The sequence below is a fragment of the Salvelinus alpinus genome, chromosome 36, assembly GCF_045679555.1.
Source record: "Salvelinus alpinus chromosome 36, SLU_Salpinus.1, whole genome shotgun sequence".
NCBI classification, from domain to species: domain Eukaryota; kingdom Metazoa; phylum Chordata; class Actinopteri; order Salmoniformes; family Salmonidae; genus Salvelinus; species Salvelinus alpinus.
In genome coordinates, this window is record NC_092121.1 from 5,899,256 (window position 1) to 5,915,246 (window position 15,991).

General features: G+C 46.3%; 1 protein-coding gene across 2 annotated transcripts in view; it reads left to right on the forward strand.

Annotated features, from left to right (window-relative positions):
• The first annotated feature begins 1,947 nt into the window (after nucleotides 1-1,947).
• Nucleotides 1,948-15,991, forward strand: part of LOC139565477 (G protein-activated inward rectifier potassium channel 1-like) — a 35,239-nt gene continuing 21,195 nt past the window's right edge. For both annotated transcript variants that reach the window (XM_071385852.1, XM_071385853.1), the window contains exon 1: nucleotides 1,948-2,961. In XM_071385852.1, the coding sequence (XP_071241953.1) occupies nucleotides 2,293-2,961 (669 nt within the window). In that variant the 5' untranslated portion in view covers nucleotides 1,948-2,292. The remainder of the gene's footprint in view (nucleotides 2,962-15,991) is intronic.

The following is a 15,991-nucleotide window of genomic DNA, read 5'->3' on the forward strand; positions in this document are numbered from 1 at the left end:
TCCAGCTGTAACGCATAGAATTCACTGGCTAGTATGCAAAGCAGTAATTGTTTTTTGGCATTGGTCTGGATAGTTTTTTGGGCTTTTTCCCCCAGCATTGTCCCAGTCATATCCGCGGCAGCAGGAATACTTAAGTCCTCCACAATAGTATGGGGCTTGCCTGTCCTAGCCACTCGGTAGCTCACCATATAAGACTCTTCTAGACCCTTCTTATTAATGGTATCTGTTGATTTTATACATGTCTTACTACTTGACAGTCGTCTTAATTCTTGCTCAAAAAACTCCTGCGGATATGACTGGGACAATGCTGGGGGAAAATGTCTGCGTAAGAGTGAAGGTTTCATCGAGTTGTGAGATAGTACTTTTGCACACATAACACACTGTGGTTGAGGAAAGGCACTACTCCCAATATAAGTGAACCACAAATCAATGTAGTGCTCATCATATTTGTGCCTCTTCGATGGTCCAATGTCCCTGTCTTTTGTTCGGGGCTTCCCCGGGTAAGGGGGCAGTAGCTCTTCGGCTGCATCAGATTCACATCTGTCAGTGTCCATGCTAGCTGGGCTAACAACAAATGTAGAATTACTGATGCTAGCATTGGATGTGCTCGTGGAAGCAGAACAACTTGTGTCGTCAACAGGTGTAGGTGTAGTACTGCTTGTAATTGCAGTACTAGTAGCAGTACTACCAGTAGAGCTGGTATGTGTCTCTAAAAAAGTAAAGCCTTACTTTTTTTTAACCATTCATTAATTTTCAAACAAACGGAATGAGCAGCAGCTACGTTTGGCTACATACGGACCGTTAGTGGAATTCCTGCGAGAGAGTAACGATTAATGTGATTGGATGTTAATTATTTGACTAGGCTAGCTGTATTTGACATTGTGTTGTTATTTCGCTGAACACTAGAAGGTTTAATTAAATTTTTGGCAGTGAAACGAGGCTACTCAGGCGAGAAAAAAAACTCACCCAAATGTATAGCCCCTTTGGAAAATATAAATGGATTGTTTGAAAATGTGAAGATTTTTTTGGGGATATTTTTTATGATTATTTTTTTAAAGAACATGTGAATCACATTTTAATCTGGTGTAGCCCGACGGCATTGCGTACCCCAGTTTGTGAATACCTGGTTTATGTCATGGGTGTTTTGTACACTCAGTGCAGATAAAATGACATAACCATGACCGACAGATAGTTATGAAGTTCAATCAATGCAGAATCGGACTAACGGGAATTAACATTATAGCATACCTATGCAGGGGATTCAGCCATCTTCTACAGCTACAATACACTCTTTTGTGCTGGGCTGATTAGCAGCAAGTGCCAAGGTTGAACCTACCCACCGACTTGAAGATGTCCTCTGGGACGTGTCTGAAAAGGGCGTGGAGTATGTTTGAATCAATAACAGCCTCTCCACGGGAAACTAGAGGAGAGCTACTACATTAGCAAGGGGGTTGAATTTGGAGCTGTGTAGAAATAGAATGCACGGGAAAGTTGCTGCAAAGCAAATTGGAGTAAATTAATAAACACTGTTTTTATTTGACTGTTTTAAATAGAGGACCTCAAAGAAAAGTATAGGCTCTCTAAATCACTGACAGCTGCGCTACTCTCATACGACTGTACGTGCGTTTTCTGTCCACAAGGTGGCATTGTCTGACTTGAGAGCGGTTAGCGGAGGGCTGCATGGGGTACAACCGTCCCGAGTTTCATTAGGGACAGTAGCCTTGTCAAGTGGTTGTTTTTTTGTAATGATCCTATCCGCAGGCCTACCTCTCCTCAAGGAATACTGTTTTTGAATGACATATATATTTTGTATTTATTTTAATATTTAAAAAAATCTGCTGATAAATTATATTGAATAACCCCGCCTCTCTCTCTTGCCACACACACACATATATATATATATATATATATATATATACATACACTCACAAACACACACACACACACACACACACTGTCTCTCAGTGTGGGCATGTCTGTTCAGGAGACTGTCTACTCGGAGCGCACTCTCACTTGAGCGGAGGGACAGCGAGCGAACAACCATCACCTCCTTATGGCACATCAACCCATCATATATTTTTTTGTGGAAAATGTTCAACTAAAGCCGGTGAGAGTAGGATAAAAGCTTTTGTAAAGAGTGCACTGTTTTGGGGAGTATACCCAGATCCTTGCGCAGCGCGTTATTGGCCATGGAGTCCTTTACGCACTGCAGATAACAAGTGTTTGTGAAACAAAGAAAAGAAAGTAATGGATCAAAACTGCAAGTGATTTTTTTCACACTCTGGTAAAGTTATGGCCGCGCTACGGAGGAAATTTGGGGAGGACTATCAGGTAGTGAATACAAACCGTGACAACACCGCTTTTTCAGCACCTGTTAAAAAGAAACGCCAGCGGTTCGTGGAGAAGAACGGTCGTTGCAACGTGCAGCACGGGAATCTCGGCGGGGAGACCAGCCGATACATCTCCGACCTCTTCACCACCTTGGTGGACCTCAAGTGGCGATGGAACTTACTTATCTTTGTTCTGACCTATACAGTAGCATGGCTGGTCATGGCTTCTATGTGGTGGATCATCGCCTACATCAGAGGGGACATAAATCATGGCCACGACTCGTCCTACACCCCCTGCGTTGCCAACGTTTACAACTTCCCCTCCGCTTTCCTCTTCTTCATAGAGACCGAGGCCACCATCGGCTACGGCTACCGCTACATAACGGAGAAATGTCCGGAGGGCATCATTCTCTTCTTGTTCCAGTCGCTGCTGGGTTCCATCGTGGACGCCTTTCTGATCGGCTGCATGTTCATTAAAATGTCCCAGCCCAAGAAGCGCGCAGAGACGCTTATGTTTAGCCAGGACTCAGTGATCTCACAGCGCGACGGCAAACTGTGCCTCATGTTCCGCGTGGGCAACCTGCGAAACAGCCATATGGTGTCCGCGCAGATCAGGTGTAAACTCATAAAGGTAAGGTAAACAAGCACCACAGGGGTATTTAGACAACTAATGATAAAATGACCCACGGTGATAATACTCTACTAAAAGCCTTCAGAGATAGTGGGAAATGAAACTCTCGAGCGTAAAATGCCAAGATGTTGTGTGCTAATGTCATATTTAATGTGCATAACTAATTATCATGTATTATATTCGCATTCATTATTTCACATATACAGTATGTGCTTCTCCATCACCCCGTCTGCATTTGGGGTCCTAAAACGCAGGGGGCAAACAATCAATTGAACCTGAAAGTGGCAAACAGACGGCAGAAGAAAATGTAATCAAATTGAATAAAATGAACCTATAGGAGTCTAGCTGCACTATGATAGCAGTTGCATATCAGAGATATATAGATATATATTTTTTTCTTCTAAGCTTAATTATAAGCAGGTCTTAGTCCACAGTGTGTGCCTTGTTAAACAAAAAAGGCTTACAATTGTATCAGCATAATCCTTAGTAGTGAGATTGTATTTTGGCTGAGTGGCAGACGTTTCCAAGACAGGGTCTGATAAGAGAGAGAGAGAGGGGTTGAAAGAGAGAGAGACAGAGTGGCTGAGAGAGAAAGAGAGGGGGGGGGCTGAGATAGAGGGCAGCTGGGAGGAGCAGAGAGCGAGAGAGACCGAGAGGGGTTGAGAGAGAGAGAGAGAGAGAGAGAGACAGAGGGGCCGAGAAAGAGAGAGAGAGAAGGGGAGCTGAGAGAGAGTTCTTTGGTGGCGCAGCCACGGCGTGTCCAAAACCAGTCACCTTTCAACCCCTTGACATTTAGAAGAGCAGGTGGTTTAACTGCGGGACACGGTAGTGTATCAGTGGGCTGCTCTGACAGAGATCTGGGCTCTCAGGCTGGGGTTTGACAGTTAAAACTCCAGCAATGAAACGCACAAAATCAAATCATCAGCCATGGAGCAGTATACATGCTGCTCACCCCGATCAAGCATGATGTCAGGTCAAAAGTGGCCCTGGACTTAAGACCCTGGAGTAACGGAATAAATCATATTTATAGTGCATGTGGATACACTTTTCGTCTTCACTCTCATGTTGTAAGGTCTGGTTTACATCACAATGTGATGTTTGGATAGGACTTCGTCAGAGACACTCCGATATGAAACCCAAAGAGAGGCAAAAACATTGGTTTCTGAGAATACACAAGCACACACACACACTTGCACACGTACACATACACACACACACACACCCAGTGAGGCGCTTGAAGCTTGTTTAAGTATGTGTTCCACCATTGTGAACACATCAGCACAGCACATTGAACATAGCGTAGGTCAACTTAATAACACGTACTGTACACCCGGTGTGGCTGGGAGAGAGAGAGGACGGGAGAACCCCATCCCTCAGTCATAGCCAGGCAGTCCCCAAAGAGAACAGCCTCCTAGGCACACAGTCAAAACAGCCACAATAGATAGCCCCAAGCAGGGTGTTTCTCTGGGATGAACACCATCCTCTCGCTCAGCCTCCCAGGCAGACCATTTACAGCAGCTGGAGGGTGGCATCACACCTTTGACAGGGTGCACGGTGCTCCAAATGGCTGGTCATTTACTAGAGGGCTAGTGTGTTGATTGATTTATCCTGTGCAATAATTGAATAAGGCTCAAGCACGGACCCAGGCGCCTTCACAATATAAAGCTCCCCTACAGTGGGTGTATTTTGAGAGGAAAAAGGAGGACGGGAGAGGAAGAAACAACATCTGTGCCCAGTGGAATGACGTGGAAACAACTTTGATTCAACCAGCGTGTGCCTAGTGTGTGCCCAGTGGGTAGGCTATGAGTGGCACTCAGAGAGATTGCGTCATGAAATATGTGAAGCGCAGGCAGGCACTTTGAGCACAAGTAAGAAACCCACACTCACCTTTTCTCTCTGACTACAAAGGGGGAAAAAAGAGAAAGAATAAATATCATCCCCCTCCTCCTCTCCTGCTCTCTCTTTCTCTCTTTGAGATACCATCCACACAACCCACACTGTGCTCTGGGGTCTTTAGTATTGTTGCTCTGCTGTCAGGCTTCACAGCACAGCCCTGTGCTACTTTCACTTCAAAGACCCTTTAGCCAGCACAAAAATGTACTAATAAGCCTCCTAGTTTTGGGAAAACATATCTGAAATCAAATTACTCTAGAGATTATTCGTATTAAAACAGTTGTAAAAGTTCACATGAATTATAGTCATGAAAAATAAATCATTACTTCACAGGAATCATGCTATTTTGTAAATTAATGTTTATATTTTGTCAGTGCAGTACTAGTAGAGGGATGATGGTGGTGCTGATGAATCATGCCCCTCTTCCACCTGTTCCCCCAATCCCCACTGTTACTCACAAATCTGTACAGGTTTTTAAATAGTCCTCTCCACCTTCCATTTAGGTATTGACTTGCCATATGTTCATAAATATACACCGTAACATGACCTGGCATATTGCATGTGTTAGAACCACTTAACACCAATCAAACAAATAGAGCACATATCGGTTGGAGAAAAGCAAAGTCCTGATGAACTCCTGTATTCATTCTTCAGTTAAGTCCCATCATTTATACATACATACATACTGTAGGACTGTGCAGAATGTGTGTACATAGGTGTGTGTGTGTGGCAGTGACAGCTGCTCATTCAGAGGCTCATAAAAGACAGAGGAGAGGATGGGCAGGCAGTATTGGCATGACACCTGTTTGGGTTTACAACATGGGCCCAGTTAAGGCATCTGCTCCTTGTGACCACGTCTGTCAGTCACAGTCCACATCTCGTTCTCGCCAGGACGGCTCACTTCAATCAAACCCACCAATTGCACAGCCAACCACAGAACCCACATCCAAAAAGCAGCGGGGCCAATTCTGCAGGCAGTAAGCGTGAATATAGGCCTATGCAAAGATTTCTTTCATAAGACATTTGCTGGATGATTTGACTGGCACTGTGAGCTGGCTGAGCCAAGCGACAGTCCAGTCCTTGTCGAATGCGAGCATGATTGCCGGTAGCTAGGCTGCTTGTTTGTTGTTTGGGGGAAAGTTTTGTGTTGGCTAGCTGGGTGTAGCCTCGCGTAATGCAGCACCGCTGAAGTGGCGTGGCTGATTACTAGAGGGGAGCAGACAGCAGAAGGGCCCAGCTCCATCTCACAGGGCACAGAAACAGACTAATCACAGCCGACAGCCATCCAAACCCAGAGCTGGTGTTGGCAGGGCCAGGCAGACTCAGTAAGCCTCCGAGTGCATCTTGCTGGAACGCTCCTCACTCTCACACCGAGATATGAGAGAGGCGCAGCTGAATGGAGAAAGGGAAGGGAAAAGGCTGTAATAGAATATACAGAGAGAGCGAGAGAGAGAAAGAGAGACAGAGAAAGAGAGAGCGAGAATGGGTGACAGGTATACAGATGTAGGATCTTCATTTGTAGTGTATTTGAGGTTTAAAAAGGCATTTGTAATTTCCACTTTGATATTTCAGAATTTATTTTCCCTTACAAAGAAAAGATCAACCCATACAAAAATGTCCATGAATTATAATCCACATTTCTTGTTGCTGCAGCATAATGTTCCTGTTGTAGCAAACTGTTTCAAGGTGGGAGATGTGGTATCGACTAGACAGGCTAGACTGGCAGGCAGCTACTAGCACTGGGATTGATTTCCATTTTACTTACGAGCCCCTAACCAGCAACGCAGTAAAAAAACAAAAAAAAAACCTGAATAAGAAACAAAGTAACAAGTAATTAAAGAGCAGCAGTAAAATAACAATAGCGAGACTACATACAACGGGGTACCGGTACAGAGTTAACGTGCTGGGGCACCGGTTAGTCGAGGTAATTGAGGTAATATGTATATGTAGGTAGAGTTATTAAAGTGACTATGCACAGATGATAACAACAGAGAGTAAAAGCGGTGAAAAAGAGGAGGGGGGGCAATGCAAATAGCCTGGGTAGCCATTTGATTAGATGTTCAGGAGTCTTATGGCTTGGGGGTAGAAGCTGTTCAGAAGCCTCTTGGACCTAGACTTGGCGCTCCGGTACCGCTTGCCGCGATAGCAGAGAGAACAGTCTATGACTAGGGTGGCTGGAGTCTTTGACAATTTTTAGGGCCTTCCTCTGACACCGTCTAGTATAGAGGTCCTGGATGGCAGGAAGCTTGGCCCCGGTGATGTACTGGGCTATATGCACTACTCACTGTAGTGCCTTGTGGTCGGAGGCTGAGAAATTGCCATACCAGGCAGTGATGCGACCAGTCAGGATGCGCTTGATGGTGCAGCTGTAGAACCTTTTAAGGATCTGAGGACCCATGCCAAATGTTTTCTCCTGTCTCCTGTTTTCTCCTATTTTCTCCTGTCTCCTGAGGGGAATAGGTTTCGTCGCGCCCTCTTCACAACTGTCTTGGTGTGCTTGAACCATGTTAGTTTGTTGGTGATGTGGACACCAAGGAACTTGAAGCTCTCAATTTGCTCCACTACAGGCCCGTCGATGAGAATGGGGACGTGCTCGGTCTTCATTTTCCTGTAGTCCGCAATCATCTCTTTTGTCTTGATCACGTTGAGGGAAAGGTTGTTGTCCTGGCACCACACGGCCAGGTCTCTGACCTCCTCCCTATAGGCTGCCTCGTCGTTGTCGGTGATCAGGCCTACCACTGTTGTGTCATCGGCAAACGTAATGATGGTGTTGGAGTCGTGCCTGGCCGTGCAGTCATGAGTGAACAGGGGGTACAGGAGGGGACTGAGCACGCACCCCTGAGGGGCCCCTGTGTTCAGGATCAGGTGGCGGATGTGTTGTTAGCTACCCATACCACCTGGGGGGCGGCCCGTCAGGAAGTCCAGGATTCAGTTGCAGAGGCATGCATTTAGTCCCAGGGTCCTTAGCCTAGTGATGAGCTTTGAGGGCACTATGGTGTTGAACGCTGAGCTGTAGTCAATGAATAACATTCTCACATAGGTGTTCCTTTTGTCCAGGTGGGAAAGGGCAGTGTGGAGTGCAATAGAGCTTGCATCATCTGTGGATCTGTTGGTGCGGTTTGCAAATTTGAGTGGGTCTAGGGTTTCTGGGATAATGGTGTTGATGTGAGCCATAAACAGCCTTTCAAAGCACTTCATGGCTACAGACGTGTCGGTGCTACGGGTCGGTAGTCATTCAGGCTGGTTACCTCAGTGTTCTTGGGCACAGGGACTATGGTGGTCTGCTTAAAACATGTTGGTATTACAGACTCAGACAGGGAGAGGTTGAAAATGTCAGTGAAGACACTTGCCAGTTGGTCAGCGCATGCTCGAAGTACATGTTCTGGTAAACCGTCTGGCCCTGTGTCCTTGTGAATTTTGACCTGTTTAAAGGTCTTACTTACATCGGCTGTGGAGAGCGTGATCACACAGTCTTCCGGAACAGCTGGTGCTCTCATGCATGTTTCAGTGTTATTTGCCTCGAAGCGAGCATGGAAGTAGTTTAGATCGACTGGTAGGCTCGTGTCACTGGGCAGCTCTCGGCTGTGCTTCCCTTTGTAGTCTGTAATGGTTTGCAAGCCCTGCCACATCTGACGAGCGTCAGAGCCGGTGTAGTATGATTCGATCTTAGTCCTGTATTGACACTTTGTCTGTTTGACGGTTCATCAGAGGGCATAGCGGGATTTCTTATAAGCGTCCGGGTTAGAGTTCCGCTCCTTGAAAGCAGCAGCTCTAGCCTTTAGCTAAGTACGGATGTTGCCTGTAATCTATGGCTTCTGGTTGGGATATGTACGTACGGTCACTGTGGGGACGACGTCATCGATGCACTTGTTGATGAAGCCAGTAACTGATATGGTGTACTCCTCAATGCCATCGGTGGAATCCCGGGAACATATTCCAGTCTGTGCTAGCAAAACAGTCCTGTAGCTTAGCATCTGCTTCATCTGACCACTTTTTTTATAGATCGAGTCACTGGTGCTTCCTGCTTTAATTTTTGCTTTTAAGCAGGAATCAGCAGGATAGAGTTGTGGTCAGATTTGCCAAATGAAGGGTGAGTGAGAGCTTTGTATGCGTCTCTGTGTGTAGAGTAAAGGTGGTTCAGAGTTTCTTTCCCCTATGGTTGCACATTTAACATGCTGATAGAAGTTTGGTAAGACCGATTTATGTTTCCATGCATTGGAGTCTCCAGCCACTAGGAGCGCCGCATTTGTTGAGCGTTTTCCTGTTTGCTTATGGCGAAATACAGCTCATTGAGTGCGGTCCTAATGCCAGCATCAGTATGTGGTGGTATGTAGACAGCTACGAAAAATACAGATGAAAACTCTATAGGTAGATAGTGTGGTCTACAGCTTATCATGAGATACTCTACCTCAGGCGAGCAAAACCTTGAGACTTCCTTAGATATCGTGCACCAGCTGTTATTTACAAAAATACATAGTCTGCCTCCCCTTGTCTTACCAGGCGCCGCTGTTCTATCCTGACGATAAAGCGTATAACCAGCCAGCTGTATGTTGGTAATGTTGTCGTTCAGCCACGACTCCGTGAAACATGAGATATTACAGTTTTGAATGTCCCATTGGGAGTTTAATCTTCCGCGTAGGTTGTCAATTTTATTTTCCAAAGATTGTATGTTTGCTAGCAGAATGGAAGGCTGTCACGCCCTGGCCGTAGAGAGCTTTTTATGTATCTATTTTGGTTTGGTCATGGTGTGATTTGGGTGGGCATTCGATGTTCATTTTCTATGTTTTGTATTTCTTTGTGTTTGGCCGGGTGTGGTTCTCAATCAGAGGCAGCTGTCTATCGTTGTCTCTGATTGAGAATCATACTTAGGCAGCTTTTTCCCACCTGTGTTTTGTGGGTAGTTGTTTTCTGTTTAGTGTTTTGCACCTGACAGGACTGTTTCGGTTATTCACTTTGTTATTTTGTTTAGTGTTCAGTTTAAATAAAAAGTCATGAACACTTACCACGCTGCGCTTTGGTCCGATTCCTCTTCATCCGATGACGACACCCGTTACAAAGGCAGTGGGGGTTTATTCGATCGCCTACTAATTCTCAGAAGGCAGCCTACCCTCCAGACCCTTTTTCTCTGCCTTCTCTTCACGCAAATGACGCAAATGACGGGGATCTGGGCCTGTTCCCGGGAAAGCAGTTTGTCTTTCACGTCGGGCTCGTCGGACTCGTTAAAGCAAAAAAAGGATTCTGCCAGTTCGTGGTGAGTAATCGCAGTTCTGATGTCCAGAAGTTATTTTTGGTCATAAGAGACGGTAGCAGCAACATTATGTACAAAATAAGTACCAAAATAAGTTACAAATAACGCAAAGAAACGAACAAAAAAACACAATTGGATAGGAACACTAAAAAGTCAGCCTTCTTTTCCGGCGCCATCTAATAATACTTGTTAGCTTCTTCAGGGTTGCTGGGGCTCTGCAGAGTACATATTTATGTGAGTGCGCGCACACACACACACGCACACACACACACACACACACAACTATATCATCCGATCCAAGGCAGTGGAAGGGTTAACACTACCACCTGGCCTCTCATCCCACATTGTTATCCGAGGCAATAAAGGAAGCCACGCGTGAAGTGTGTGTTTGAGGTGTGAGGCGGAGTATGTTTTACTTCTTATGTCACTGCCAGAGACCATGTGACCCGTGAGTGATATAGAAGTGGAACGCGGAACGCAGATGGACACGATGTGTCGGCGGAGATACCCTGGAGACAAAAATAAAGCAAGAGCATTTGACTGTAAACCATTATGTTACTCAACAACTGTCGGTTATAGTACAGTGTACTGACAGAGCCACATTAGACTAGGCTCTTATTCCTGGTGCTCCAATATGAATCCCTCTCAGGTTTTAAATTGAATTAGTGAGTGGGCTCTGGCAGCACTGTCACATTAAGCACTATTTTGGCCATGGCAGTTGTGACCAGAGTCGTTTTCAACCGCTCCTGTGACAGTCTATGAGCATTACACTGCACATTAAAACCCAGTTCAAGACAAGAGACAGAGAGAGCTAACTAACCTCCAGTTTAGCATTACAGAACAGCCTATTTGAATTTCAGAGTGGATTATATTATTTCCAAGAAAACAGTGATTTCCATTTCCCCTGCGTCTCCTCCTTGTGTGAAGCGCTTCCAACCAACCTCTTTCATTTCCTCAGCAGCCAGTGAACCAGGGACCACTCCAGTACCTAATCAACACATGCACCGTCGCCTGCCTGCCGCTCGGCCTGCCCCTGATTAATGAGGGCTTTGGAGAGGCCCAGGCATGGAGTGTGGAGATGACTCGGATGACCAGGCCTCTTTAGGCCCAATAAATTTCATGTAGTGCCTGTCCTCAGCCATGAGTCACTCACTGCAGAGATACGACTCAGAAGACATGGCTCCAAAGAGGAAAATTCTCTGGGAGGACAAAAAAGGACTGAAAGGCTGTTTGAAATGTTTGGAAAAACACACATACGCACACACAAGTTTGTTTTATTATCCTTTTCGGAACCAAACAATTGATTCCCATTCAAAATCCTATTTTCCCTAACTCTTACCCTTAACCTGACACTAACCTTAACCCCTTAACCTAACCCTAACTCCTAATGCTAAACCTAACCCTAATTTTAACCCTAATTGTTACCCAAACCCTAAACCTAAACACTGCGCCTAAAATAGCCTTTTTCCTTGTGCGGACCGGCAAAATCAAATCAAACTAAATTAAATTGTATTTGTCACATGTGCCGAATACAACAGGTGTAGACCTTACAGTGAAATGCTTACTTACCAGCCCTTACCAAAAATGCAGTTTTAAGAAAATACCAAAAAAAGTTACAAATAAAAGTAACAAATAATGAAAGAGCAGCAGTAAAATAACAATAGCGAAGCTATGTACAGGGGGTACCGGTACAGAGTCAATGTGCGGGGGCACTGGTTAGTCGAGGTAATTGAGGTAATATGTACATATAGGTAGAGTTATTAAAGTGACTATGCATAGATAATAACAGAGAGTAGCAGCAGCGTAGAAGAGGGGGGCAATGCAAATAGTCTAGGTAGCCATTTGATTAGATGTTCAGGAGTCTTATGGCTTGGGGGTAGAAGCTGTTTAGAAGCCTCTTGGTCCTAGACTTGGCGCTCCGGTATCGCTTGCTGCGGTAGCAGAGAGAACAGTCTATGACTAGGGTGGCTGGAGTCATTGACAATTTTCAGTGCCTTCCTCTGACACCGCCTGGTATAGAGGTTCTGGATGGCAGGAAGCTTGGCACCGGTGATGTACTGGGCTATATGCACTACTCACTGTAGTGCCTTGTAGTCGGAGGCCAAGCAGTTGCCATACCAGGCAGTGATGCAACCCATCAGGATGCTCTCGATGGTGCAGCTGTAGAACCTTTTGAGGATCTGAGGACCCATGCCAAATCTTTTCAGTCTTCTCTGGGGGAATAGGTTTTGAAGTGCCCTCGATGAGAATGGTGGTGTGCTCGGTCCTCCTTTTCCTGTAGTCCACAATCATCTTCTTTGTGTTGATCACATTGAGGGAGAGGTTGTTGTACTTGCACCACATGGTCAGGTCTCTGACCTCCTCGCTATAGGCTGCCTCGTCGTTGTCGGTGATCAGGCCTACCACTGTTGTGTCATCAGCAAACTTAATGATGGTGTTGGATCGGGCCTGGCCGTGCAGTCATGGGTGAACAGGGAGTACAGGAGAGGGCTGAGAATGCACCCTTGTGGGGCTACAGTGTTGAGGATCAGTGGGGTGGAGATGTTGTTTCCTAACCTCACCACCTGGGGTGGCCCATCAGAAAGTCCAGGACCCAGTTGCACAGGGCGGGGTCGAGACCAATGGTCTCGAGCTTATTGACGAGTTTGGAGGGTACTATGGTGTTAAATGTTGAGCTGTAATCGATGAACAGCATTCTTATATAGGTATTCCTCTTGTCCAGATGGGTTAGGGCAGTGTGCAGTGTGGTTGCGATTGCGTCGTCTGTGGACCTATTGGGGCGGTAAGCAACTTGGAGTGGGTCTAGGGTGTCAGGAAGGGTGGAGGTGATATGATCCTTGAATAGTCTCTCAAAGCACTTCATGATGACGGAAGTGAGTGCTACGGCGATAGTCGTTTAGCTCAGTAATCTTAGCTTTCTTGGGAACAGGAACAATGGTGCCTCACTTGAAGCATGTGGGAACAGCAGACTGGGATAGGGATTGATTGAATATGTCCCTGCGCATGCTCTGATGACGCAGCTAGGGATGCCGTCTGGGCTGGCAGCCTTGTGAGGGTTAACACGTTTAAATGTTTTACTCACGTTGGCTGCGGTGAAGGAGTGCCCGCAGGTTTTGGAAGAGGGCCGTGTCAGTGGCACTGTATTGTCCACAAAGTGAGCAAAGAAGTTGTTTAGTTTGTCTGGGAGCAAGACGTCGGTGTCCGCGACAGGGCTGGTTTTCTTTTTGTAATCCGTGATTGTCTGTAGACCCTGCCACATACGTCTCGTGTCTGAGCCATTGAATTGCTACTCTACTTTGTCTCTATACTGACGCTTAGCCTGTTTGATTGCCTTGCAGAGGAAATAGATACACTGTTTGTATTCAGTCATGTTTCCGGTCGCCTTGCCATGATTTAAAGCAGTGGTTCGCGCTTTCAGTTTTGCGCAAATGCTGCCATCAATCCACGGTTTCTGGTTGGGGAAGATTTGAATAGTCACTGTGGGTACAACATCACCGATGCACTTGCTAATAAACTCGCTCACCGAGTCAGCGTATATATCAATGTTATTGTCTGATGCTACCCGGAACATATCCCAGTCCACGTGATCGAAGCAATCTTGAAGCGTGGAATCCGATTGGTCAGACCAGGGTTGGATAGACCTGAGTATGGGCGTTTCCTGTTTTACTTTCTGTCTATAGGCTGGGAGCAACAAAATGGAGTCGTGGTGAGATTTGCCGAAAGGAGGGCAAGGGAGGGCTTTGTTATACGTCGCAGAAGTTAGAGTAGCAATGATCCAGAATGCTGCCAGCCCGGGTCGCACATTTGATATGCTGATAAAATTTAGGGAGCCTTGTTTTCAGATTAGCTTTGTTTAAATCCCCAGCTACAATAAATGCAGCCTCAGGATATGTGGTTTCCAGTTTACATAGAGTCCAATGAAGTTCTTTCAGGGCCGTCGAGGTGTCTGCTTGGGGGGGGTGTTACTAAAGTTTACTTGTGGGTTATATGGGAAGTTTTCTTAACATTCTCGGAACAATTTGAGAACATGACTTTAAATAGAACCACCAGGAAACATGTAGGAAACGTTATACTGAAGTACTGAAATTCCCACAGAAAAATGTTTTTCCTTAACGTTATCTGAACTATTTGAGAACATTTCCAATGTTAAACCAGTTTAAGAACATTGCTATAACATTTCAAAATTGAAATGAAATGTAACCATGTTTGAACTTTTAGGAAACGTTCTATTAAAGTAATGAAATGCCAAGAAATTCATGTTTATTCGTCAAGTTCTTTAATTGTGCCGAGAATGTTCCCAGCCAAACAATTATCGTGCACCATTCCCAGAAAGTTGTGGGAAAGTTGTACGCAAAATAACCATAGGACAACCAGGCCCTCAGCAAGCTCTAAGAAACATATGGTTCTCAGAACGTTATGTATCATACCAGCAGTTTGGTGCTGCCTTCTTACATTTACATTTACATTTAAGTCATTTAGCAGACGCTCTTATCCAGAGCGACTTACAAATTGGTGCATTCACCTTATGATATCCAGTGGAACAACCACTTTACAATAGTGCATCTAACTCTTTTAAGGGGGGGGGGTTAGAAGGATTACTTTATCCTATCCTAGGTATTCCTTAAAGAGGTGGGGTTTCAGGTGTCTCCGGAAGGTGGTGATTGACTCCGCTGACCTGGCGTCGTGAGGGAGTTTGTTCCACCATTGGGGTGCCAGAGCAGCGAACAGTTTTGACTGGGCTGAGCGGGAACTGTACTTCCTCAGAGGTAGGGAGGCGAGCAGGCCAGAGGTGGATGAACGCAGTGCCCTTGTTTGGGTGTAGGGCCTGATCAGAGCCTGAAGGTACGGAGGTGCCGTTCCCCTCACAGCTCCGTAGGCAAGCACCATGGTCTTGTAGCGGATGCGAGCTTCAACTGGAAGCCAGTGGAGAGAGCGGAGGAGCGGGGTGACGTGAGAGAACTTGGGAAAGTTGAACACCAGACGGGCTGCGGCGTTCTGGATGAGTTGTAGGGGTTTAATGGCACAGGCAGGGAGCCCAGCCAACAGCGAGTTGCAGTAATCCAGACGGGAGATGACAAGTGCCTGGATTAGGACCTGCGCCGCTTCCTGCGTGAGGCAGGGTCGTACTCTGCGAATGTTGTAGAGCATGAACCTACAGGAACGGGTCACCGCCTTGATGTTAGTTGAGAACGACAGGGTGTTGTCCAGGATCACGCCAAGGTTCTTAGCACTCTGGGAGGAGGACACAATGGAGTTGTCAACCGTGATGGCGAGATCATGGAACGGGCAGTCCTTCCCCGGGAGGAAGAGCAGCTCCGTCTTGCCGAGGTTCAGCTTGAGGTGGTGATCCGTCATCCACACTGATATGTCTGCCAGACATGCAGAGATGCGATTCACCACCTGGTTATCAGAGGGGGGAAAGGAGAAGATTAATTGTGTGTCGTCTGCATAGCAATGATAGGAGAGACCATGTGAGGATATGACAGAGCCAAGTGACTTGGTGTATAGCGAGAATAGGAGAGGGCCTAGAACAGAGCCCTGGGGGACACCAGTGGTGAGAGCACGTGGTGCGGAGACAGATTCTCGCCACGCCACCTGGTAGGAGCGACCTGTCAGGTAGGACGCAATCCAAGCGTGGGCCGCGCCGGAGATGCCCAGCTCGGAGAGGGTGGAGAGGAGGATCTGATGGTTCACAGTATCAAAGGCAGCCGATAGGTCTAGAAGGATGAGAGCAGAGGAGAGAGAGTTAGCTTTAGCAGTGCGGAGCGCCTCCGTGACACAGAGAAGAGCAGTCTCAGTTGAATGACTAGTCTTGAAACCTGACTGATTTGGATCAAGAAGGTCATTCTGAGAGAGATAGCAGGAGAGCTGGCCAAGGACGGCACGTTC